Source organism: Castor canadensis, chromosome 12, assembly GCF_047511655.1.
Source record: "Castor canadensis chromosome 12, mCasCan1.hap1v2, whole genome shotgun sequence".
Taxonomy (NCBI): domain Eukaryota; kingdom Metazoa; phylum Chordata; class Mammalia; order Rodentia; family Castoridae; genus Castor; species Castor canadensis.
The window spans coordinates 64,578,411-64,606,263 of record NC_133397.1 but is presented as its reverse complement, the minus strand read 5'-3'; the positions used below and the strand labels follow the sequence as shown (position 1 = coordinate 64,606,263).

The window sequence follows — 27,853 nt, the reverse complement described above, 5'->3', positions numbered from 1 at the left end:
GCACTCTACCATTTGAGCAACTTCACCAGCTGACCAGGATTTTCAGGTTCAGTTGCCCAACACAGTATAGGTGGTAGTTTTTCAAACTCATTCTCCCTTTGGAGGAGATGGCACCTGTGGAGATCTGATGCCACCCCACCATTATATCAGCCTCTAGATCAGTGAAAAGAGGGCAGCTCTACCCTCTGTGTCTAACAGAACTTCAGAAAGGTTATATTACCTTCACCTTTCTTTTTCATCCTAATAATAATTGAAAGAATGTGTGTTAGGTCTGTGAGAGAACTAAAATGAGTAAAGTAAGAATCTACAATATTCTCAAATTACTAATGATCTAGCACAGATTTTGACAAACTTCTCTATTAAAGGCCAGATAGAAAACATTTCAGGCAAAAAAGTCCCACTAATCACCTCTTCTCTCTCCTCTTCTCTTATTGCAACCCTTTAAATATATAGTAGCTGGGCATGGTGGTACATGCCTATAATCCCTGTAATACCAGCTCTGGAGGGTGGTGAGGCTGAGGCAGGAGGGTTGAGCGTTCTAGGCCAGTGTAAGCTACATAACAAGACCCTGTCTCTATTTAAATATGTAAAAACCATTCTTAGCTAGATGGGCATATAAAAACAGGCTGTGAGCTCTTGTAGTATAAGGGCATGGTTTTCCAACCCCTGGTCTAGTGTATAAGGAAGGCATGTGTTCATAAACACAGATTACTAAGACCCAGGACACAGGCTCTAGAGTCACGATCTTGCTCTCAAACTCTGTCTCTTATAATCCACATGGCCTGGACAGGTTACTGTCCTCTAAGGTTTCAGTCTCCTCATCTGTGCAATGGGATAGATTTGAGGGTTAAATGAGAAATAATACATGTCATATATTTAGCACAGCATCTGGCACCTAGAAAGTGCTCATCGAGCTTTAACCATTGTGGATATTAGTAAGTGCTATGTGATAATGACATGAAGGCCAATGGGAGTCAGGGGAAAGAGTGTTCTCCCCAGCCGAGGCCTTGCCTCCTGGAAGAGGTGTCTGGACCCTGAATAGCAGAGGTGGGAGAGAGGGCATAAAGGTGGAGGAGCAAGCCTCTTCCTTAGAGCAGGAAGGAGATGGTGCCAGCAGACCCTGGGAGACTGACAAGTCTATGACTGAAAGTCCGATGGGTAATTACAGATACCTCCTGCACACATAGACAAGTGGCCCTCAGAGAGGTTTGGTTCCAGAAGTTTTTTCCTGAAGGAGACTGTTCAGAATTTACCACTAGCTTTGTCTGATGGCATCCACTTAGCTGCAGGATCCTCTCACCCCTAAATGAATACATATGTGGCATGATGGACCCCTCCGCTGGTGCATGGGCACCTCTGCCTGGAGCAGAGGCCACCCCCACTCCATTTGCCACAGCTCCCTAGAATGCCACATCTCTACCCCATCCCACCAGCCAGTCACTTTTTAGGGAGGGGTGGTTGTCCTGGAATGCCAAAGATTCCTGGTCCAGCAAAAGGAAAGGCTTTCAATCACAGTGAGCTGGTCAGCCATGGAAAAAAGCACGTTCTTTCTAGAATAGTCTAAGATAGAGGGCTCCACCTGTCTGGTCCCAGTCTCAGGCTTGTCTCATATTTATAGGTGGAGACTTTTAGGCACCTTTATTGAGTTTATTAAACACTTGAATCAGTTAACTAATGTTCCTCATCCTGATACTATACTCAACAATGTTCTGATAACAATTTGACTTTCCCTGTACCTCTGTTTATTGTAAAGAGATGTGTGGGCTGAAGGATGAGAGTAACTCCTATAACTACTGTAAATCTCATTGTTAATTAAGTTACATTTAAGTTCATACATCAGCCCTTGTTACTATTAGTCATCACCTGTGGACCTGATCATACCTGTAATAGTAAAAAGGCACATTTTGAAGTCTACACTAGGGTGGATGGATACCTATCAGGCCTGTGAGACCTTTCTGATGCTTATCAGTCCTTCCTACTATCTTCTAAACTTCTCCATATGAGTGTTGACACTTGACCATGGCTGCTCACTCAGTCTTTTATACTTTATAATATTGCAAGTTTGGTTTGTGAACATGTACATCATATGTGTGGCTTTAATTGGTTGTAGACACAACTTACTGCATTATTTCACATATATATTTTTATGCATGTGCTTTATGTAGTGTGAATTTGCCAAGTAAATTATAAGAATGGGCCAGAATTTTCTTAGGTGCTCTACTTTGAAAAAATTTCTTTCCATTGGTTATTTCTTGGTCCCACTGTCAAAAACAGAACCCAGAAGTACTTGATATTTCCTCAAACATCTCTAGAAAAATTTAAAATTGTCTCATAAGTGAATTAACACAGATTTTCAATTTCTGCTGGGAAATTCAAGGTACTGTCAGGACTCATATGTGAAACTAACTAGCTTTGCTGGGTAATGGAGAAAAAAATAATGTTATTTTTAAGAAGTGAATCTGTTAAAGTCACAAAATTTATTACAAACAGGCTTTAGGTAGAAAGCAAGAACATGCCTTGATACTTTGTAACTAATATATGGAAGTCAAGCTTTCTGATGATTGGTGATGGGATGAAGTGGGAGAGTTACAACATAAAGTCAGTGGTGCCACCTAGACAGGGTCTACAGTGTGGGTGTAGGCTTTATAAATTTTAGTTGAGTAAACTTGACGTATTTAAGAAGTAAATTCATAGCTGGGTGCTGGTGGATCACAACTGTAGTCCTAGCTGCTTGGGCAGCTGAGATCAGGAGGATCGTGGTTCAAGGTCATCCCAGGCAGGGGGCATGCAACCCCCCTTACCCCATCTCCAAAATAACCAGAGCAAAATGGACTGGAGGTGTGCCTCAAGTGGTAGGGCACCTGCTTTGCAAGTGCAAAGCTGGGAGTTCAGACCCCAGGTCCACCAAAAAAAAAAAAAGTAAATTCATGCCAGGCCCTGGTAGCTCATGACTGTAATTCAAGCTACTTGGGAGGGTGAGATTGGGAGGACTGCAGTTCAGGGCCACCCCAAACAATAAATTCATGAAGCTGCATCTCAATGGAAAAAGCTGGGTGTGGTGGTATACACCTATTATTCCAGCTAAGGCAGGAAGCATAAAATAGGATGATGGCAATCCAGGCTGGCCTGAGTAAAAATGAGATCCTATCTCATAAATAGCCAGAGCAAAAAGGAATGGAGGTATGGCTCATGTGGTAGAACACCTGCCTCACAAGCACAAAGCTCCGAGTTCAGACTCTAGTACCACCAATAAATAAATAAATTCACACAAATATATAATTCTTAAAACAAATGTTTAGAGGCAACATAGCCTTAACACTAAAGATTGTATAATACAGAAAATTACATTAAAAATATTTAAAATTAGAATATCCAAAGGGGAATTTTTTTTGTAAAGATACTAACCAAGATGCAATTTAATGATAATGATATGCAAAATAAGTACAGAAAGAAAGGATCTTCCTTCTGACCACAGTGTCTACATGTAGTCTTCAGGTTTTGCTCTCATATAAAGGCCAATTCTTCTTTTTTTCTTTTCAAAGAAATACTAGTGTATGATTCCCTGTTCCCTGAGATTCTGATTTAATTGGTTTGAGGGTCAGCCTGGATTTTGGAATTTGTAAAAAGTTCTCAGAAGATCCCAATGTAATCAAGGTTGAGACAGCCAATACTTAGTCTAGCCAGGACAGGAGCATTCAAATAAGCTGAGTAGGGAATTAAATTCAGGTTTCTTGGGTTTTAGCCTTTATAGACCCTTCTGGAAGGAGAGCCTCCTCTTCATACATCCCATGGTTTGATTTTGGCTGTATCTGGTAGCTAGCCCCGTGACACATTCTCCTGTTCTTGTTATTACTGGAACAGCAGCAACCTCTAATAGCATCTGTGACCAAGTTACTGGGCACAGAAAAGGACTCAGTTCTAGACCTCCCTCTGCGTGACAGAGAGCTGCTTTCTGTGACATGTGACTTTTCTAGGTTGCGTTCAGCTCTGTTCCAGCCAAGAAAGGGGCGGATGGTGCCCTCCTGTAGCATGTACAGAGACAGAGGCTATGCCACTGCCAAGGCCTGGACAAAGTCCCTAAAAGTCTCTTTCCAACTCAGAGATTTTCTTTCCACTTGACCTGCTTCTCCAACTCTAATTCCCCACTTTTTGAAGCCAACTATGATATAAAGGTCACTTTGCAATGAGTTGTTTGGGATTACATTAACCATTTTATCAGGCTTCCATGAGCTTTTAAGCTTGGCTTTGGCCAGAGAGTTTAAAAAAATCCATTCCTTTATTCAATTTAGACAATGTTTAAGTGTTTTGTTACGGAAAACTCAGAGTTATACAAAAGTAGTAAGTAGTAGAATGCACCCACACACACACACACAAACACACATACATGTGCCCATCACTCAGTTTCAACTGTTAGGAACTAACTCAGGGCTAATCTTGTCTCATGGCCCCCTCCCACTGCTCCAGATGTACAGACTAGATCATGTTGACACAAATTCTAGCTACCACATTATTCTATCTGTATACACTTCATTATGCATTGCTAAAAGATAAGGGCTCTTTTTAACATAACCATAATAATAACTCATACTTAAAAAGAAAAAAGAGAAGTTCCTTTACTTCATCAAATTATTCAGACAGTGTCCACTTTTCCCAGATCAGCTAATCTTTTTTTTAAAAATACTATTGGTTCACCCAATGGCTCAGAAGATATGTCTTTTAAATAACTTTTAGGTGACAGTCTCCCCTCCTTTATTTTCCCTTGCAGTTAACAAGGGCCAGTTTGGGCAGGGGACACGACACTAGAAACAATGTCTCTGTCCTCAAGGAGCTTAATGTCTATTTGGTATTTGTAATATACCAAAACAACCAGAAAGCAGAATTGACTACAATTAATTGTTATTTTAGAGTCTGAGCCTGAGAAGTGAGGAACTTTACCTAGAACAATCTGCAGTACAGCATTGTCTAGGGCCCACCCCAGATATGCTAATCTAATGTGGTCTAGGATATGACCTGGACATCAAGACCCAGGCTGGCCCTGAACTCATGATCCTCCAGCCTTACCCTCTCTAGTGCTTGGATTATAGGTGTGTGCCACCACACCCCTCCAAAATGTTCAAAACAAATCTTTTTTTATGGTGCTGGGGATCCAACCTGAAATTCCTAAAAACCTTCCCCAAACTCCAGACACTGAATGAGAAACTCTAGGGTAGAACCTAATCATTTATACTTTCACAAGCCCTCTAACTGTCCCACTGTGTGCTTCAGTTTGAGAGCCACTACCCAAGGTGTTTGTTAAAGGTGAAATAAGCAGAATACATACAGGAAGACTAGTGGAAGAAGTGACGCTCTAGCTATGTAATGGGAAGGAGGAAATAGGGCATTCTACGTAATACTCAGAAATAATCTGCAGACCAGCAGAATTGGGAACAAACACTTGACAGCTTGTTGGAAATGTAGGATCTTGGACCCCATCCCAGACCTGATGATTAGAATTGGCATTTTGACAAAATTCCCATACACGTTAGAGTTTGAGATGCACTGTTATACTGTACTGTACATAGACCCCCACCATAAAATTAGGAAAACTAAAGCACAGAGTGACCATGCTAGAAAGGTGATTTTGGAGAGCCTACTTTGCCCCTTCATCTGGTGTTGTCTGAGTTAATCCTAAGGGAAAGAGGCCATGCTCCCTTTTGCATAAGCAGAATAGGACCCATGTGTGCAAGGTTATGTTTGCCTGCTTTTGGACCAGGCAAATCCAACTATCCTTGAATCACACAGGTCTATATAGCTAAAGGGTAAGGGCTCCTCATCCCTAGGGCACAAATAGCCTGGTAGCTTCCATGGCCAGGATGCCCTCTTTGTGAGTTAAATATCCAGGCCTCCATATTTTTACAATCTTTCTAGGTAATTCTAATGGACTGTCAAGGTTGGAAAACTCTAATTTAAATCTTCGTTCCTCCTTGTTTCTTTATGCCACTCAAGAAGAAAGTAAAATAAATTTCTAGCTGTAGTCATTAAAAATATAAAACTAAGTTCCAGGTTGCAAGCTTGGGAATCATCTAGATTCCCACAATAGTTGCAAAAGGGACTAGAGATTTGGGTCTCATTAGATTTTGGTATTCTATTAGTACTGTCTAGTTCTGGCATTGTCTTGAATTTAGAGACAGGTAACTTTGCTTTTCTGGAGACTATGCTCCAGTAGGTTAGTGCCCTTGTCTATGTGTAGATGGAACTACTGTCTGGTGTGTGCCTAACACAGTACAAATAATTGAAGTCCTGGGAGGCAGAGAGGATAGCTTGTTTATGCTGTTTGCAGTTAATAAAGGACACTTCAAAGAGGAGGCATGCTGTCACACACAACTGCCAGCTGGAGTTGTGTTTGTGTAATCAGAAGATTGAAGCATGGGATAGCAGAAGAGAAAGCTGCCTAGAATATCTGGCACAGGGCATTTCATTTGTGAAACAATGAAGAGAACAGTCGATCCAAGCTGCCTCATGTACTGGGCCACATCACAACTTTGGGTAGATGGGGTAAAGTCATGGAATAGCAGAAGGTCTTCAGTAACAAGGTGACAGCATATCTTGTGTACTTTTTTTTAACAGAATAAAGTACACACAATTTATTACATGCCCAAAATATTGAAGTATTGGGCTCTTATATTGTGTATTTTTGAGCAAAGTGTGCGTGTTTGTGTGTATGTATGAACACGATCTGAATAGGAGAAAAGTTGAGCATCCTCTCAACCAAAACATTTGGTCTCATCCACTGATCTTGTCTTTGAAAACCCTTATGTTAATACAACCTGTAGGGAAACCTCACTCTTGGTATCATACAAACATGGATCTACCATAATTTAAATGATGTTCCCCCAAACAGACTTCTCCATTAAAAAAAGTCAGCTGAAAATTGGTAAGTCTCCAAGGGAAGTGTCTGGTTTGCCTCTAGCCCCCATGTTTCAGGTCTTCACTTCTAGGCCTCATTCAATAAGTCTCCCTATTTGTGTCCATCTAATCTTTGCACAGGGCCTGCTGACTGCCTGATGGTCTGTCTCAAATAAATGTATTTGATTGAGACTTAAGCTCTGATAATGCAAAGTCAGAATTACAGGAAAAGGAAATCAAGGAAAAGAAGTTCAATCTTACTAGTAATCATAAGAATGCAAGTGTATAATTTTTCAATTACCAAATGAACAGAGATGAAAACAAATGAAAATACTATTTTGAGAGACTTTAGCAAAATGTGAGGGCTCATGCACACTGTGGGAAGTGTACATTGACATAGTTCTGAAGAATGTTTGACAATGTATATCATGAATATAAAAATGTACAGAAAATTGTCTGGGTGCAGTGGTTCACATCAGCAATCCTAGCTATTCAGGAAGCAGAGATCAGGAGGATCAAGGTTCAAGGCCAGCCTGGGCAAAGAGTTCACAGCAATGATACATGCCTATGATCTCAGCTAAGCAGGAAGCATAACTAGGGGAATCTCAGTACAGGCTGGCCCCAGCATAAATGTGAGACCCTACTTGAAAAATGCCTACAACAAAAAGGGCTGGAACTTTGGCTAAAGTGGTAGAGTGCCTGCCATATAAGCACAAGGCCCTGAATTCAAATACCAGTGCCACCAAAAAAGAAAAAGTGTACAGAAATCCTTCTGAGAATTGTCTTAAAAATTATTGAGCAGGAGCCAAGGCTGCTTATAAGAAGGAATAATTAGAAATAACATAACTATCTACCAACTGTTCACATCAATTATGGGAAAATGGAGTACTAAAGGACTTTATAAAATGATATGAACATTTACAGAGATGAAAGGAAGTCCATTAGATGTTCTGTCCTTATGACCCTTGTGGTGTCATCCATGTGAAGTTAACACAAGCATGTGCATATGCACATACATGCATGTGGAGATCTAGTATGGTAGTCATAAATATCAACCATGAGGTCTTCTAGTTGGGAGAGCCTTGGATGATTTTGCTCTCTTTTTTTTTTATTGTTTTTAAGGTCATAAAAATAATACCATGGGTTGGAGTATACCTCATGGTAAGACCACTTGTCTAGCATGTGTAAGGTCCTGGGTTTGATCCCTAGCACTGAAAAAAAAAAGGTAATATTTTTTATTTTTAACTTAATAGCAAACACTAACAGAATGTGTCTTCTATGCCAGGCAGCACACTACTTGTTGTATACTATTATTCTTCCTGAAGAAAACAATGGCAGTAAGAGATTAAGGAATTTACTTGAGGTCCACCAGTGGGATTCTTGCTCCACAGACTGGGCTCTTACTACACTAATTAGTTTTGTGTAGTGAAGTCTCTTAAATCTTGACTTCTCAACAATCCCACATATCTGCTCATAAATAATCATTGTTAACCATTTGACAAGAGTCCTTCCAGAAAAGTTTGCTGGACATTTTCAGACATGTATGTGTAGGTATATACATTCACACACACGTGTATGTTTTTCTTTTTCGTAAAGTAGAACAGTAGTGTCCCTCCTGTCTGGATGTGTAGTTCATCCTCATACTTTTTATTTCCTATGGAGGCTATTCTACAGCGTGGATGTGCAGAATTGATGTTTTGCTTCCACTGGAAAATGGTTCTTCACCACTACTAAGCTTTAGTGAGCATGCAGATATGTAATTGTATTCCTATTATAATCCACTAGAAATGGAGCCACTGGGTCAAGGCATACACACTAACCAAGAAAAGGAGCAGCCCACATTAAGAAGGCTGTGCCATTAGAGCTGTAGTACATGAGTGGCCATGTTTGCACCAACATAAGAGTTGTCTATCTTTTTAATTTTTGCCAATATGAGAAATGAAGAATGTTATTTCACTTGTAGAAATTTAAAAGCTCTTGATTACTAGTAAAGTTGAGCATCTTTTTATTTTTTTTATTGGTCATTTTCATTTCTTTTCAGAATTATTCACTTTCTATTTAATAATCTGAGATTCTTTTTATTAATTTGAAAGAGCCTTCTAATAAATATGAGTCTTTTGATGCTCTCTTGCAAGTATTTTTCCTGAAACATTACTTTTCTCTGAATTTATCTAATATCTTTTTTTATACAGAAGTTTTCATTTGTTTTATTTTTATGTAATTAAATATGTAAAATTTTCCTTTATGGTTTTATATCTTGTTTAGGACATCTTTTTCCACAATATTCTCCAGGAATGTGATACTCTCATATATTCATTTCTAATACATTTACATTTTTGTTTATAGATTTTTTTGGTGGTATTGGGGTTTGAACTCAGGCTTCACAGTTGTCAGGCAGTGATACCTCCATCCCCTTTAGATTTATTTTTTATGTTTAGACTTTAATCCATGAAGAACTTAGTATTGTGTTTGATGAAAAAGTAAGGATTTAAAACTTTCTTTACTTTTTGACTGGTTGCCTTTTAAATAACTCCATCAAAACTCAAGTTCTCACGGATGTCCAGATCTGCTTCTGGGCTGTTCCATTGGTTTCGTTGTTTATATCTAACCTGGAATCACATTAGTCAGGCTTTTCAACAACAAGGTTTTATATCTACTAAATTGTGTCCTATTCAGCTTTTCTTTTTAAAACTTTCCTCAACCATCTGAACCTTTATATCTAAGTCATGGTCCTTTAGATAGTCATGGTCACGAAATACTCCCTTAAGATTTCGACTGGGACAGATGGAAGCTACCCACTAATTTGAGGTTGACATCTTACAAAAGTGGGCTAGAAATCTGCAGCCAGGATGCCTTGCTCCCCTGGGAACTCTCCAGGCTGAATGGACCTGCCTCTGATAGGGAGGCATGGTCAGCTGCTGCCTCTGCCTGCTCTCTATGGCCTTCCCACTCATCACCTCCACCCAGGCTGTGATTCCCAGTTTTCCTATATGGCAAATCCTATATGATAGTGACAAATTCCTATACATTCCTGGTTTAAGTTCTTTCCTTCTCCAAATGACATTTAGACTTTAACCTGAACTTTCAGAGTCAAAATCAATAGTGAAAAACATGGAAATCTCAGACCTTGGTAGCAGAACTGGGGGAAATACTTTTTGTCATGGAACATTCCCTGCTCCCAGCAAATCAGCTTAACACTCAAGGGTGACCAGCCTAGGTAACCATGTTCCAGTTGAGACTTTAAAAAACAAATGTTTCATTGTAGGTGTACAGTTAAGTGATTTGTAGTAAATGTACAGAGTTATGCGACTATCACCACGTTGCTATTTTAAAACACTTCTATCACCCCAGAAAGATCCCTCCATTCCTTGGAGGCCACCTTGTCTTTAGCATGACAGTATTAGGTGTTGTGGGAACAGAGTAAAGACATCCCCAGGAGAGCCTCTGTATGTGAGCCTCCAACAACATGTGCCCTCAAACCTACATCTGCTGAAGGGACTGGTAGGGCCTACTCTTGATGGCACGTGCCATACTGAGCCCTATCCTTACCCCTCCCAGGTGGATAAAATTTGAAGAAAAGGTAGAGGAAGGAGGCGAACGCTGGAGCAAGCCCCACGTGTCCACGCTGTCCCTGCATAGCCTCTTTGAGCTCCGTACCTGCCTGCAGACGGGGACAGTGCTGCTGGATCTGGATAGTGGATCCTTACCACAGATCATAGGTGAGACAGGGGTCACTGCAGGCACCTCTCCTGTGGTCCCGGTAAACCAGGGTAGCTCTCCCCAGCTGGTTCCCACCTGCAAGTCCATGTGACTGGCCCATTCCTGATGCCTGCCTGATTCTGCAGAGACCAGCTTTGTCTCTGGTGCTTGGCAGGTGGTGTCTTAGCCACTCCAAGTTTCAGTACCATGTAGAGCTCTAATAGCAAGAAAAGGATCATCCTCTGAAATGCTGTCCTGCACTGCAGCAAAAACTCCTAGCATGGTCAAAGATACTTGTTGCCATGGCAACCTATTTCTTTTCAGGGGAAAATGGATGATCATTCATCTTTAGGAAACTCACTCCCATTTAGTGGAGTGTCAGAAAGTCAGAAAGAGGAAGTAGCTTGTCTTATTATCTAAAAATTTCTATCAATTTTGTCCTAGGGCATTTGATTTTTTTCAGATATATTTTGCTCAAAATACTTTTAAGTATATTTAATTTTAGTATTAAAACCTTTTAACACAGTTCTTTTATGCTTCTGGGGACACTTTCAAATGTATTATTACATTTACTTTTCACAACATTGATAGAAAGAGCAGAGACTTCTATACACACATGCATATCTGTTGAGACATGCATGCACCCTTGTACATGAAGAGACTTGTGATGTGCCCAGGTTTCCATAGTTAACAGCAAAGCTAAGGACTATTTCCACATTCCCTGTCACCTTTAGCTCACTTTCCATACCACTAAAAATAGGTGAAACTAAAGACCCCACACCTTGGGTTCCTTCTGCCCCCCATGGACCAAGTGTGCTTGTTTTCCACTCAGATGATGTCATTGAGAAGCAGATTGAGGATGGGCTTCTGCGGCCAGAGCTCCGCGAACAAGTCAGCTATGTCCTCCTGAGGAAGCATCGTCATCAAACCAAGAAGCCCATCCATCGCTCCTTAGTAGACATTGGAAAGTCAGTCTCCTCCACCACAAGTGAGTTGGGCTATCTGCTGGTGGGCATTGGGCCTGAGGTGCTAGAGTCAGTCCCTCATGCCCAGGTAAGCCTACTTTGGTGACTGGGAGTGTCTGACTTCATGATCCTGGAGAAACTCAGAGGTTCTGGGGATTCCTCAGCCTCATTCTCTGGTAGGCCTCCGGGGACTCCAGTCATGCCCCAATGATCCCACCATCAGAGTAGAACAGTCCCTAGGAAGATTTGATGCTTAACCTGGACTGCACATTACAATCACTTGGGGGCTTGAAATGTGTCTTATGCCTGGCTCCATCTTGGACAGGATAGATTTAATTAGTCCAGAGTGTAGCCTGGGAAAAAGAGGCAGGTTAGAAAATTCCCTGGTATCTAGGAACACCTGTAAGGATGGCTTGTTTAAGAAAAGGCCTGAGCTTCCCATTTAACCCTCAAGAGGAGCCAAGAGCCTCAGCAGAAATGGAACAGGTGAAGTAGCTGGCTTTACCTCAAAGTTGCCAGGGCCTATAAACCTGGTAGCTAGTGTCATTCTGATCAGCAGAGCCTGAGGCCATTAAAGGAGAATGGATTGCTCACCTCTAGCCCTCCATCCTTAGTATCTGAGTTAAGATGCCTGGAGACATTGGCCCTGATGAACCTGACAGATAAACACAGGAACCAGAACAAAGATGATAATATTATTAAATGAAGAACGCTTAAGGAATCTCTTTAAATGGATTGTGTAAAAACAGGAAAGGGTTTAGCGTTCAGAACAGCAGATATACACATAGCACGTACCATGCTCTAGGCATTGTTAGGAGTGCTCGTCCTATGTGAATTCATTTCATCCTTTTAATAACCTGTTGTGTAGACACTGTTCTCCTCATTCCCACATGAGATGCCTGAGGCACAGAGAGTTCACACAGCCAGTAAGTGCTGGAATCAGCATTGGGCCCAGGCAGTCCACTATACCTGACACCAATTTAATCCCATTGTGTATCTATCTCAGTTTGGTCAATTGTGTATCTATCTGCTTTCAACAGTACAAATATTTTCTCTGTAATCTTATTCAGACTATTAACTTTCTTCCAAAACAAACAAACAAATAAACAAACAAAAAGTTCTTCCTGGGAAGGAGACACTTCTTGCAGCCTGGCTTTGTTTAGTTGAAGCAACTGTATGTGGGTACAGAGCTAGCCCGAGAGGCTGCATTGCACCAGAAGCCAATCTGTGGAGCCAAGTTCATTCTGTTCCTCCTCCCAGATCGCAGTCCTGCCCGGAGCCCTGTGGCTGGCCCAAGTCTACATCGCTCCACCGAGGATCTGAGGATGCAGCAAAGCACAAATTACGGACATCTGTGTGAGTGTGTTCTCTGCCCTTCAGTGACAGCTTTGACCTGCCTGTGACAGCTGTAGAAAATTCACCTTTTATAGAGCCCATGATCTATCTAGAATTCTCAGGACATCACCAGGAGAAATCTAACTTTACTCAAAACCTAGGCTTCTCTCAGGGCTGACTTACTACCATAATGTTCCAAATAATTCCTCTGAAAAATGCAGCCCTAAATCAATTTCAGGCATAGTCAACTCCAACCCTATGTTCTAGGCATATTGATCTTAGTGCACAACTTTGTCTTCACTAAATCACTTGCCCAGTTTCTGGCGTGAAGCTTTTCTAGAAATGGAATTAAAAACAGGCCTAGTCCTTTTCCCCTTGGGGAAGTCAGATAGCATTCTTGTTACTGGTGACAGTGTCATATCACCATGAAGAAAAGATGTGGACAGAGTCATAGGCCCCTGTTTGCTAGGAATTAATTAGTAGTGGGGGAGGGCCATGAGGTAAAAGGTCTCAGACAGGCCTTTTGGTATAATTCATCAGGGCAAACAATCAGGCAAGTTGAGGAAAGAAAAGAAAGATCTTAGAAAATGAACAGAAAAAGGAAGGAGTATTTTCCTTTTATTACTTTTACTAAAATAGGAATAAGTACAGCCCAGGACCTTGACCAGACTGGAGGAATGAGCTGGGTGCAACAGCAGGCCTCTGCTAGAGGAGGTATCTGCTCCAGTCTTTTCTCTCTGTCCTAAGACCCAAGTCCTCTTAGATGCCCCTGACCTTGTTATTCTATGTAAGGCTGCTAAGGAGCAGTAGTCAGTAGGCAGAAAGAGGCTTTGGGAAGACCTACTCAGTTACCACTATGTGTGAGGTGCCTCTTGTCTGAAACTTACTGCTAGTTGGGGGGGCTCAGACAAGAGGCATGAGTAAGAGATTACTCTTACACTTTGTGTGAGCTACAGTTTTACAGTTCAGGTTTGCAGTCCTCCCAGAGGTGACCCAGTGAACAGACTGCAATGAGGAAGGCCCAGCCAGGAGAGACAAAACTGACTCTTGAAGAATAAATTTATTAAATAAATAAATAAAACATTTCCCTTCCTTGGGACATGTTTCCCAGAAAGGAAGAGAGTGTTCTCAACAAATGACACAGACAAGAGGCAAAGGGAAGGAGCTATCAAGGGAAAGAAGATTGATTCAGTTCACTAGGTGTATTGAGGTTAAGAAGAAGAGAGGATCAATGGAAGAGGGCCTTGCACGCCAAGTCAAAGAACCCAGATGATATTCTGAAAGTAATGGGGACCCCTGAGAAGCCGAAGCAGGAATATGTCATGATCAGATGTTTATCTGAGAAAAAAAAAAAAAGCTAAAAGAGAGCAAGACTGGAAGCAAGATAAAGGGCCCATGTTCAGAAAAGGAGAGGAAGAACTGAGGCAGAATGTAATGACTAGTGGGAAGTAAGGGGTGATGAAGAGGGAGGAGCCAGGCTGACTCCCAGATTGCTCTCTGAATGGGTGGTGGGTGGGAGGAAGAGAGCTTTGAGTGGAGTAGGATCTGTGGGGGAATGATTTGGAAGAACACAATGAGTTTGAGGTACAAGATGAAGCTGTTCCAATGTGCCTGGAGCTCAGAAAAGAGACTAGATATCCATCCTGGGTGTCATCAGACCAAACGTGCTATATAAGTAGTGGGAATGGATATGATTGACCAAAGAGGGAGGAAGGAAAAGACAGGACCTCAAGAAGAGGCAAGCAGGAGAGGATTCTAAGATGAAAACAAGAGGAAGAAAGCCAATGAGAGCAGTGTTCTAGAAGCAAAGAGTGACTATTGCCCAAAAGCCAAGAAATCATGGGTCTGAGAGTGTTCACTAGAATGGCTGGTAATGGGAAATGAGAGCTGATTTCCAGAGGAAAGAGCTATTGGCAGATTAATTAATACACTGTCACTGTTCTCCCACAGGGAGACCACTTTCCTTCACTCTACCGCCCTATATCCCACCCTGTCTTGGGTCTTAGAGGTCAGAGATGAAACTGGTCTCTGTCAGCAATAAATTCCAAGCTTAGTGACACCTGGCACTTCATCTGAAAATGCATCTGTGTCCTTCCTAGGCCTGGTACAGAGCCAGCACCTGAAATAGACATCTTGGTGAAGTCAAGAAGGTGGGGCCAGTGGGTAGAGACCAAAGAGCAATTGATTGAGAAGCAAAAAAGAAGATGTGGAACCTGAAATTTAATGACTTATTCAAGAAAGTACCATTGAATCTGATCACAATGCAATAAAACTAGAACTCAACAACAAAAGTAAAGACAAAAAACATGCAAACAGCTGGAAACTGAATAACTCATTACTTAATGAACAATGGATCATTGATGAAATAAAAGAGGAAATTAAAAAGTTCCTGGAAGTCAATGAAACTGAAAACACAACCTACCGGAACCTATGGGACACAGCAAAGGCAGTCCTGAGAGGAAAGTTTATAGCCATGAGTGCATATATTAAAAAGACTGAAAGATCCCAAATCAATGACCTAATGATACATCTCATACTCCTAGAAAAATAAGAACAAGCAAATCCAAAAACATATAGAAGGAGAGAAATAATAAAAATAAGAGCTGAAATCAACAAAATAGAAACCAAAAAAACCATACAAAGAATTAATGAAACAAAAAGTTGGTTCTTTGAAAAAATAAACAAGATCGACAGACCCCTGGTAAACCTGACTAAAATGAAGAGAGAAAAAAACCCAAATTAGTAGAATCAGGAATGCAAAAGGGGAGATGAAAACAAATACCATGGAAGTCCAAGAAATCATCAGACTACTTCAAGAACCTATATTCAAATAAATTTGAAAATCTTAAAGAAATGGACAGATTTCTAGATACATATGATCATCCAAAACTGAACCAAGAGGATATTAATCACCCAAATAGATCTATAACACAAAATGAAATTGAAGCAGCAATCAAGAGTCTCCCCAAAAAGAAAAGTTCAGGACCTGATGGATTCTCTGCTGAATTCTATCAGACCTTTAAAGAAGAACTGATACCAACCCTCCTTAAAATTCCATGAAATAGAAAGGGAAGGAAAATTGCCTAACACATTTTATGAAGCCAGTATTACACTTATCCCAAAACCAGGCAAAGACAACTCCAAAAAGAAGAACTATAGGCCAATCTCCTTAATGAACATTGATGCAAAAATCCTCAACAAAATAATGGCAAGCCGAATTCAACAGCACATCAAAAAGATTATTAACCACGACCAAGTAAGCTTCATCCAAGGGATGCAGGAGTGGTTCAACATAAGAAAATCAATACACGTAATAAGCCACATTAACAGAAGCAAAGACAAAAACCACTTGATCATCTCAATAGATGCAGAAAAAGCCTTTGATAAGATCCAACACCATTTCATGATAAAAGCTCTAAGCAAACTAGGAATAGAAGGAAACTACCTCAACATTATAAAAGCTATATATAACAAACCTACAGCCAGCATTATACTGAACGGAGAAAAGCTGAAACCATTCCCTCTAAAATCAGGAACTAGACAAGGTTGCCCACTATCTCCACTCCTATTTCAACATAGTACTAGAATTCCTAGCCAGAGCAATTAGGCAAGAAGAAGGAATAAAAGGAATACAAATACGTAAAGAAACTGTCAAAATATCCCTATTTGCAGATGACATGGTCCTATACCTTAAAGACCCAAAAAACTCTACTCAGAAGCTTGTAGACATCATCAATAGCTACAGCAAGGTAGCAGGATATAAAATCAATAGAAAAATCATTAGCATTTCTATACCTAATAATGAACAAACTGAAAAAGAATATATGAAAACAATTCCATTTACAATAGCCTCAAAAAAATCAAATACCTAGGTGTAAACCTAACAAAAGATGTGAACGACCTCTACAAGGAAAACTATAAACTTCTGAAGAAAGAGATTGAGGAAGACTATAGAAAGTGGAGAGATCTCCCATGTTCATGGATTGGTAGAATCAACATAGTAAAAATGTCGATACTCCCAAAAGTAATCTACATGTTTAATGCAATTCCCATCAAAATTCCAATGACATTCATTAAAGAGGTTGAAAAATCTACTGTTAACACAAGAGGCCACGAATAGCCAAGGCAATACTCAGTCAAAAGAACAATGCAGGAGGTATCACGATACCTGACTTCAAACTATATTACAGAGCAATAACAATAAAAACAGCATGGTACTGGCACAAAAACAGACATGAAGACCAGTGGAACAGAATAGGGACCCAGATATGAAGCCACACAACTATAACCAACTTGTCTTTGACAAAGGTGCTAAAAATATACGATGGAGAAAAAGCAGCCTCTTCAACAAAAACTGCTGGGAAAACTGGTTAGCAGTCTGCAAAAAACTGAAACTAGATCCATGTATATCACCCTATACTAATATTAACTCAAAATGGATCAAGGATCTTAATATCAGACCACAAACTCTAAAGTTGATACAGGAAAGAGTAGGAAATACTCTGGAGTTAGTAGGTATAGGTAAGAACTTTCTCAGTGGAACCCCAGCAGCACAGCAACTAAGAGAAAGCATAGATAAATGAGATAGCATGGATAAATGGGACTTCATAAAACTAAAAAGCTTCTGTTCATCAAAAGAAATGGTCTCTAAACTGAAGAGAACACCCACCTAGTGGGAGAAAATAATTGCCAGCTACACATCAGACAAAGGACTGATAACCAGAATATATAGGGAACTTAAAAAACTAAATTCTCTCAAAACTAATGAACCAATAAAGAAATGGGCAAGTGAACTAAACAGAACTTTCTCAAAAGAAGAAATTCAAATGGCCAAAAAACACATGAAAAAATGCTCACTATCTCTAGCAATAAAGGAAATGCAAATTAAAACCAGACTAAGATTCCACCTCACCCCTGTTTAGAATAGCCATCATTAGCAACACCACCAACAACAGGTGTTGGCGAGGATGCGAGGGAAAAAGGAACCCTCTTACACTGTTGGTGGGAATGTAAACTAGTACAACCACTCTGGAAAAAAATTTGGAGGCTACTTAAAAAGCTAAACATTGATCTACCATTTGATCCAGCAATACCACTCTTGGGGATATACCCAAAAGACTGTGACACAGGTTACTCCAGAGGCACCCACACACCCATGTTTATTGCGGCACTATTCACAATAGCCAAGTTATGGAAACAGCCAAGATGCCCCAGCACTGACGAATGGATTAAGAAAATGTGGTATCTATACACAATGGAATTTTATGCAGCCATGAAGAAGAACGAAATGTTATCATTCGCTGGTAAATGGATGGAATTGGAGAACATCATTCTGAGTGAGGTTAGCCTGGCTCAAAAGACCAAAAATCGTATGTTCTCCCTCATATGTGGACATTAGATCAAGGGCAAACACAACAAGGGGATTGGACTATGAGCACATGATAAAAGCGAGAGCACACAAGGGAGGGGTGAGGATAGGTAAGACACCTAAAAAACTAGCTAGCATTTGTTGCCCTTAATGCAGAGAAACTAAAGCAGATACCTTAAAGCAACTGAGGCCAATAGGAAAAGGGGACCAGGAACTAGAGAAAAGGTTAGATCAAAAAGAATTAACCTAGAAGGTAACACCCACGCACAGGAAATCAATGTGAGTCAATGCCCTGTATAGCTATCCTTATCTCAACCAGCAAAACCCCTTGTTCCTTCCTATTATTGCTTATACTCTCTGTACAACAAAATTAGAGATAAGGGCAAAATAGTTTCTGCTGGGTATTGAGGGGGGGAGCAGGAGGGGGTAGAGTGGGTGGTAAGGGAGGGGGTGGGGGCAGGGGGGAGAAATGAACCAAGCCTTGTATGCACATATGAATAATAAAAGAAAAATGAAAAAAAAAACAAAAAAACCTAAATTCTCTCAAAACTAATGAACCAATAAAGAAATCGGCAAGTGAACTAAACAGAACTTTCTCAAAAGAAGAAATTCAAATGGCCAAAAAACACATGAAAAAATGCTCACTATCTCTAGCAATAAAGGAAATGCAAATTAAAACCAGACTAAGATTCCACCTCACCCCTGTTTAGAATAGCCATCATTAGCAACACCACCAACAACAGGTGTTGGTGAGGATGCGAGGGAAAAAGGAACCCTCTTACACTGTTGGTGGGAATGTAAACTAGTACAACCACTCTGGAAAAAAATTTGGAGGCTACTTAAAAAGCTAAACATTGATCTACCATTTGATCCAGCAATACCACTCTTGGGGATATACACAGGTTACTCCAGAGGCACCCACACACCCATGTTTATTGCGGCACTATTCACAATAGCCAAGTTATGGAAACAGCCAAGATGCCCCACTACTCACGAATGGATCAAGAAAATGTGGTATCTATACACAAAGGAATTTTATGCAGCCATGAAGAAGAACAAAATGTTATCATTCGCTGGTAAATGGATGGAATTGGAGAACATCATTCTGAGTGAGGTTAGCCTGGCCCAAAAGACCAAAAATCGTATGTTCTTCCTCATATGCAGACATTAGATCAAGGGCAAACACAACAAGGGGATTGAACTTTGATCACAAGATAAAAGCGAGAGCACACAAGGGAGATGTGAGGATAGGTAAGACACCTAAAAAATTAGCTAGCATTTGTTGCCCTCAATGCAGAGAAACTAAAGCAGATATCTTAAAAGCAACTGAGGCTAGTAGGAGAAGGGGACTAGGAACTAGAGAAAAGGTTAGATCAAAAAGAATTAACCTAGAAGGTAACACACATGCACAGGAAATTAATGTGAGTCAACTCCCTGTATAGCTATCCTTATCTCAACTAGCAAAACCTGTGTTCCTTCCTATTATTGCTTATACTCTCTCTTCAACAAAATTAGAGATAAGGGCAAAATAGTGTCTGCCTGGTATTGAAGGGGTGGGGTGCAGAGGGAGGGGGTGGAGTGGGTGGTAAGGGAAAGGGTGGGGGCAGGGGGGAGAAATGACCCAATCATTGTATGCACATATGAATAATAAAAAAATAAAAATAAAAATAAAAAAAGAAAGTACCATTGAAGAGAAGAACAAAAGGATGTTAGCTTAAGGGGGAAGGAGTCTTGCTTTAGCTATGAACATGGGAGAAGCATGAATTAGGGATCAAAGTGAAAGGACCTACAAAACCTGGCTTCCCCTCAAGGACCTTCTTTTCCTTCTCTTCTAGGTCACTTGCAGAGCAGAAGCATGAATGACATCTCCCGCACCCTAAACACAGACCAGGTAGGAGAGCCCTGTACCTGGTTGCAATGGAGAGCTAAGGCAGGAAAGAAGCCTTTGGTTTCAGAGACAAAGAGCCTCTGTAGGCAGACAGGAGTGACAGTCCCCAGGAATGCCCTTGGTACTGACTGAGTTCTAGGTGCTGGTCCCATGCCATATCCTGATGAGAGAACATTGAGGCTACAAGCAGGTAAATAACATGCCCAAGTCCATACTACTGAATGGTGGCAGAACCATGACTTGACCCGGGCAGTCTGACTCCAGAGCATTCATTTGAGAGTACTTTAGGAACCAGTAAGTGCTCTGACATATTTGGAGAGGAACACACATTATTACAGTCATGCTTTTGAACAGTGGAGCCACAGTACAGAAGCAAAATCTAGTGTAAAAAGCTTTCATAACCTATTTTAGTAAATGTACAATGTAATAATACCAGCCATCATTTTTACCAGGCAGTGCTTCCTCAATTTAGGGACTAGAACCTAGCACCTGGTACTAGTGTCTGGTTCTCATGACTGACACCCAGTGCGGCTTCTCAGTATCTGTGGCATCAGGGGTTTGTATGCCAGTGAGTGCTCTTTAGGTGCAAACCAGAGGCATCTTTCTACAATGCTTGCTTGTGCAAAGCTGAACTCTATGCCACCCCCTGTCAGGGGGATTCACACAGCATCTCCATGCTGCAGTAACTACCCTGCAGAGCAATGTCTTTGGGGGTTCAAGAGGTGGAGTCAGGGGTCCTGGTTGGACAAGCCCATGTTTACGTTGTGGCCAAGCCAGGATGAGTACAATAACAGCATGCCCCATATTGGGGATGTCACCACCCAGACTTTCTGACCAAACATGTCACAACCTACAAGGTAGGAGCAAGGCCCAGTTATAATTCCTCCTCTCTCCTGGATTACAAGTGAATTGATTGAGCCACTGTGCAGTGTTGTTGCTTTGAAAACCTTGTTCTCCATGGTGTTCCTGCCTACCCCAACTCTCCTCCTGTCTCCTGAACCACCACCCCACAAGCCTGATGCCCCTGGGCATGGAGTTGTCATGGTGACAGTGGCTGCCTTGGCACACCCAGACCTTCATCCTAAAGAACACTGCTTATTACTGAACTGACTGTGCCTGGGGCAAAGGGACTTTTTAAGCCTGATGGTTCTTGGCCTTCCTGTCAACTGTCCTTGCTTATTCTCACTGTATTAACCTCTTTGGAGGTATTTTCTGATTGCTTGGGTGGAATTAGTTTTTTTCCCCTATTGGATTTAAAAGATTGTAAGAGTTCGGTCCTAGCTCACATGCTGTTCCTCATGCTGGTAGGTCACCCAGTCTAGTGTTTACTCCTCCTCCCTCAAGAGCTGAATCAGGATACAGTTGTGGACACAAAAGTGGTCCTGCCCATACCTACTACTGACCCCTCCACAGGGACAGGAAAAGACACAGGGACCCAGATCTTCACTCAGCCTATACAGTGAGTCCAAGGTCAGGGTGAACTATATAGCAAGACCCTGTCTCAAAAAAAACAAACAAAAAAGAACTGACCTCCACCCTATGACAGCCACTATAGACCAAAACCATCCGTGCCTTCCTCAAGCTTTCCCTTCCTTCCTCCTACAAAGTCATCTATGTCTTGTCCATCCCCTCACAGTCCAGAGGCAAAGAAATCTGAAAAGTTATTCATTCTAAGAAGAATTTGTAAGTAACCATCCCTAGGGTATTTTCATCATGAATGAAGACCAAGAGCCAGGTGCCAGTGGCTCATGCCTGTAATCCTAGCTACCCATGAGGCAAAGATCAGGAGGATCACAGTTTGAAGCTAGCCTGGGCAAATAGTTCAAGAGACCTTATTTCAAAAAAAAAATCGCAAAAAAGGGTTGGTGGAGTGGCTCAAGGTGTAGGCCCTGAGTTCAAACTCCAGCATTGAAAAAAAAAAAAAAGAAGAACCAAGAAAAATGGTCATAAACACAGAGTGGGAATAAATTTGGGCAAAGAATTTGTCCAATACCTGTCATATGAGACCCTGTCACTCTGTCTATTTAACTTTCCTTCCCTGGACAGACACTAGTCAGAGGGACTGGAGATAGGCCACCTTGATAGTCTCAGTTGGAAAGTCTTGGAAGTTGTAAGTTTCCTAGGATAGTACCCTTGGGGTGATTTAGGGGCATGGAAGTCTCCTGCAGACTTGGAGACTCTTTTTGGCTCACTCTTCTTTGCCACTAGCTTCCTGGTTCACAGGAAGCAGAGGAAAAACAGGGTCTCTACTCTGAGCATCAGAGCAGGCCTCTTCCTTCTCTCTGTCACCAAAGGCAAAGGCAGAGAGAGGTAGTTTAGGAAGCTGGCCTATAAGTACTAAGCCTCCTGCCTGCTCTGGTGAAGGAGACTGCAGGTGAGACCTGGCTCTTCTGTAACCCCTCAACCCACACATCAGTTGAGTGCTTTCAGGTCAAGTCACTGCCAGATCTTTCCCACCTATGAAGACTTAATTGATCTCTGGGGTTAACCAACATTGTGTCTCCTCATCTGTTAAATTGGGGAGAATATCTGGTTATTTCTTTTAGTCTCTTGAGAACCACTGGTAGATTTTTTTTTTTAAATTAGACCTCCAGCCGGGCACCAGTGGCTCACACCTGTAATCCTAGCTACTTGGGAGGCTGGGGTCAAGAAGATTGAGGTATGAGGCTAACCTGGGCAAATAGTTTGTAAGACCTCATTTTCAAAATAACCAGAGCAAAATTGATTGGATGTGTGGCTCAAGTGGTAGGGCATCTGCTTTGTAAGCATAAAGTCTTGAGTTCAAATCCCAGTGCCACAAAAAAAAGAGTCCTCCAGTGTAGTCTGAAGGGGAGTAAGAACATGTAGAATATTCTTGGGTATCTCATTTCCCTCTTTCTAAGCAGCGGAAAAACAAATTTATGAAGAAGATCCCCAAGGACTCAGAAGCTTCCAATGTGCTTGTGGGTGAGGTAGACTTCCTGGACCAGCCATTCATTGCATTTGTGCGTCTCATCCAGTCTGCCATGCTGGGAGGAGTAACTGAGGTGCCTGTTCCCACCAGGTGAGTGGCTGAAATCTACCACCATGCCCATGCTTAGAGGACCAGCTATCCATATCATCAGCAAACAGTGCTGTTAGGGATACCCCTAAAGGTAAAGATTTGCTAGGGAAAAGTTTTAGAGTTTATTTAAAATAATCTCAAAAGGAAAGGAGGCAATATCACTGAGAGAAGCTGTTAGATGTGCTTAGACAGCAAGACAAAGGTGAGGATGCTGCTGGGGAACTTACTGAATTGGAAGAGGAATTGTTCTTCCAACAAATGGAAAATTCTAAGGAAGTAGGTGAAAAGTTAACAATGATACAGTTGAGGGCCAGAGAATTCTTCTCTTTATCTGCTTCTATTTTTCCTTCTTACTTTCCTCCTCCTCCTTTTTTGTAGATTTCTGTTCATTCTTCTGGGACCTTCTGGGAGAGCAAAGTCCTACAATGAAATTGGCCGTGCCATTGCAACTCTCATGGTGGATGATGTAAGTGGTAACAAGAAGCACATGCTCCAGAGTATTAATGGCTCATGCACCACACACAGCAACTTCAATTTTAGATAACTGAGTTATCTAACAGACACATTTGAGTACCTACTGTGTACCAGGCCCTATATAGGGTACTAAAGATTATGGGATTCAGGGAATAGTTAATGTCCCTTAGGAGCACTAATCCAGTGGGAGGGACAGATCTGTAATAATGAAAGTAACTGTGTGATAGCCCCCCAGGGATTCACAGATGAAAAACTAAAGGTCTGGCACTGAGGCTCATGCCTGTAATCCCAGCTACTGAGGAGATAGAGATCAAGAGGATCAAGATTTGAGGTCATCCCTATCAAAAAGTTAGTGAGACCCCATTTTTGAGGTCAGTCTGGGCAAAAAGTTAGTGAGACTCAATCTTAACAAATAAGCTGGGTATATTTGTCATCCCAGCTAAACAGGAGGCATAGATAGGAAGATTGTGGTCCAGGTTGGCCCTAGGCAACCACATGAAAAATAACTAAAGCAAAAAGGGCTAGGGGGCTTGGCTCACGTGGTAAAGTACCTCCCCAGCAAGCACAAGGCTCTGAGTACCAAAAAAACAAAATGAACAAAGAAACCACTAAGGATGAACAGAAGGTTGGTAGACCAGCACAAGCATCGGGGGGCAAGTATTCTGAAGGGAACAGGGATCAAGGCTCAAAGAAACTGGATAGAAGTGGTCCAATTCTAGTAGGCTCAGTAGAAGAGTTTCCAGGACAGGAGGTGACACCAGAGAGGGGAGCCAGAGACTGTACAGAACCTATAAGCAGATCATAAAGTTCCTACTCTGTCCCCATAGAGATGGAGAGCCTAGGGAACTACAGGCATACCCAATCAGATCTGTAAGTCAGAAAGCATGCTCTGGAGACTGTGTGCAACCTGACTTTCCAAGGATGAAGGGATAGGAAGTAATAAATGGATTTGAAATGCCTGCGCTTCTTGGACCAGGCTCTACAGAGATTTTCTAAATGTGCTTGCTGTGTGGAAAAAATGAACTGGAAAGGTTCACTAACTCAACCAAAGTCCTACAAAAGGAATATGGAGACCTGGGTTTCAGATTCAAGACAACCATCTTCCCTTGGCACTGGCTCTTTCCCTTTTTGCACTGTTTTCCCTGCTGTTCTGTCACATTCCTCAAACTGAGAATGAGTTGGCATCTAGAGCAGTGGTTGCAAATGATTACTTTGAAACTAGCTGTGGTGTTGTGCTCCTGGGAAGTGGGTAAGAAGGGGATATCAGGAGCTGACACTTCTTTCTTACCTCCTCATTTCTCTCCAGCTCTTCAGTGATGTGGCTTATAAAGCCCGTAATCGGGAAGATCTGATTGCAGGAATTGATGAGTTTCTAGATGAAGTCATTGTCCTTCCTCCTGGAGAATGGGACCCAAATATTCGAATAGAGCCACCCAAGAAAGTGCCCTCTGCTGACAAGAGGTGCGTATGTGAGTGGAGAGGGAGGGTGGGAAAGAGGGTAGACAAAAGAGGCTTCAGTTTCATTGGTATCCCTTTATTTCTTTTTGTAAAAGTGCAGAAACAAACATGGCTAAATGTGAACATCTGTAAAATCTGGGTGACCTGTGTGTGGGAATTGGTAGATCATTGTCTGAATTTCCCCCTGTCTTTTAAGATATTTTATAATTTTTGTTAGAGAGGCGAGTGGTGCTCTGGGGGCAATCCTAGAGGGGCTGTCTCTTCCCCATTTCCTTCTCTTTCAGGAAGTCCGTGTTCTCCCTGGCTGAGCTAGGCCAGATGAATGGCTCTGTAGGTGGAGGAGGCCCCTCAGCTGGAGGAGGACCTGGCAGCAGTGGGGCTGGCGGCAGCGGGGCTGGAGGAGCAGGCAGTGCAGATGATGCAGAGATGCCAGCTATGCACGAAATTGGGGAGGAACTTATCTGGACAGGAAGGTGCCCGCCTTAGGCCTGATAGAGACCCTGCTGTACTTCAAACCTCTCTCCTCCTTACTACTGTGTATAGCAGCCTCTCCAGGCCCACGGGTCTGACCGCTATTCTTTCCTGTGCCCCTGAGCCCCTCTTGGATACTGAGAAGCATTGTTTCAGAAGAGAACAGCGGACTCCATACAGGAGTGGAGGAACCCAAACTTTTCTCTAGACACCCTTTTGTATCTGTATTAGTTTCCTCGGGATGAGAAGCAAATTACCACAAACTAGGTGGAGAAAACAATAGAAAGTTATTCTCACACAGTTCTGAGGTTAGAGGTTACAAATCAAGATGTTGGCAGAGCCATGTTCCTTCTGAGACTCTAGGTCGATCCTCCCTTGCTTTCTCCTACTTTCTGACAATTGTTGGCTTGCAGCTGTTATCACTCCAGTTTCTGTCTATGACATCCATCTCATGATCTTCTCCCTGTCTTCACATATCATTGTCCTCTTTTATAAGGACACCAATCACATTGGATTGGAGCCCACCCTAATAACTTCACTGTAACTTGTCTATATCTACAAAGACTTTCTAAATAAAGTCACATTCACAAGTACTAAGGGTTGGGCTTTCATAATCTTTTTTAGGAACACAATATAATATATAACAACAACTTTTTAAATTTAATGTTATCTATTCAAAAGCTTCTTTTTTTAAACAAACAAGAGAAAAATTCTCTTGCCCTAGGGTCTTTGCCAGCTCTTGAAGTCACTCAGATTGAACTAGATTCATAAATGGACATGGCCCTACAAAAGCAATGGCAAATCATGACTTTGAGAATGAAGTCATGACTTATACTCCCTTGACTCTATACCTATGGTTCTCAACTGAAAGCAGCATTGACCCTCCTTTATCTGTGCCCCCTCTCCCCCGCCAGCAAAGGATTTGGAAAAGTCTAGAGATATTTTTATTTGTCATCACTGGAGGGAAGTTGCTGCTGACACCTAGTGGATAAAGGCCAGAGATACTGCTAAACATCCTGTAATGCAACCAGATGTGGCAAAGGATGATCTGATCAAAAATATAATAGTACTGAGGCTGAGAACCCCTGCTATGCTAAATACTGGGTTTGGGGGTATGAGGAAGAGACATTGTCCCCAAATCTAAAATTCCCAAGTCACTTGGGAAAGCAAAGAAACCAGTTATCAATTTATCATCCACACTTAACGGATCTGTGTTGTCTCTGAACATATTGTGTTTACCAAGCACAGAAACCCTGTGGCCAGTCAGGGACATGAGGAAGACCACCATCTGGACCACAGAATGTCCATCCTCTGTGAACCCCATAATGTTCATCTTCTGTGGAATATTCCCATCAGAACTTCCCTCTCCCAAACAGGCTATGTCTACCTTTCCCAGTGTGGATGGTGCTGACTATAAACTTTTAGTCTTGCAAGAATTTATCTTTTGTCCTAAATGTTCTGCTAGAAAGATCTTTGTCTCCTTCCACCCCTAGTCAAATTCCCTTCCCCACCCCAGACTTTGTAGGGCCCTATAAATTGCCCTGTCCCTGTGGGTGTTTGTAGTGAGCAAGCAGAACTTGGGCCTGTCTTAAGCAGGTTCTTCGGTGGACTGTGTCTGGATGTCAAGAGGAAGCTTCCCTGGTTCCTCAGTGACTTCTGTGATGGCTTCCACATCCAGTCCATCTCTGCCATTCTATTCATCTACCTCGGCTGTATTACCAACGCTATCACATTTGGTGGGCTTCTGGGAGACGCCACTGACAATTATCAGGTATGTGTAAGCTGGGGACGTGAGTGCAAATGTCAATTAAAATCTGCTGCCAGCTAATGGTAGTAAGAAACTTCATACCATAGTCCCATCCAGATTCAACCCATCTCTTCATGTAATCCTTTAAAAAAAAAGAAAAAGAAAATACCGAATTTAAGAAAGATATAAATGGTCAAACTTTTAAGGGGATCCCGATACTTAGGAGGTTGAGGCAGGAAGATTGCAAATTTGAGGCTAGCCTGGGCTACATAGGGAGGAGTTGCAGGCCAGCCTGGGCTGGGGAGACTATGTTTAAAACAAACAAAACAAGGCTGGAGTTGTGGCTCAAGTGGCAGAGCACTTGCCTAGCCCAGTACCAAAATAAAAACAAATAAAAAAAAACTTTTAAGGGAACCATTTACTTTGTTATTTGGTACTTTTCCCACTGATACTTGAATGAACACAGTCAATTGAATCAGGACCTTTTCCCTACACTTTTTTTAAACCAACTTGATTTCTT

The 27,853-nt window shown here is 41.7% G+C and overlaps 1 protein-coding gene across 2 annotated transcripts in view; it reads left to right on the top strand.

Annotated features, from left to right (window-relative positions):
* The window catches only part of Slc4a5 (solute carrier family 4 member 5), a 135,393-nt gene that overhangs the window by 64,545 nt on the left and 42,995 nt on the right, over positions 1-27,853 (top strand). For both annotated transcript variants that reach the window (XM_074050025.1, XM_074050026.1), the window contains 9 exons: positions 10,444-10,604; positions 11,417-11,572; positions 12,810-12,905; positions 20,088-20,143; positions 23,026-23,183; positions 23,562-23,649; positions 24,964-25,118; positions 25,400-25,588; positions 27,183-27,357. In XM_074050025.1, coding sequence (XP_073906126.1) covers positions 10,444-10,604; positions 11,417-11,572; positions 12,810-12,905; positions 20,088-20,143; positions 23,026-23,183; positions 23,562-23,649; positions 24,964-25,118; positions 25,400-25,588; positions 27,183-27,357 — 1,234 coding nt within the window. The remainder of the gene's footprint in view (positions 1-10,443; positions 10,605-11,416; positions 11,573-12,809; positions 12,906-20,087; positions 20,144-23,025; positions 23,184-23,561; positions 23,650-24,963; positions 25,119-25,399; positions 25,589-27,182; positions 27,358-27,853) is intronic.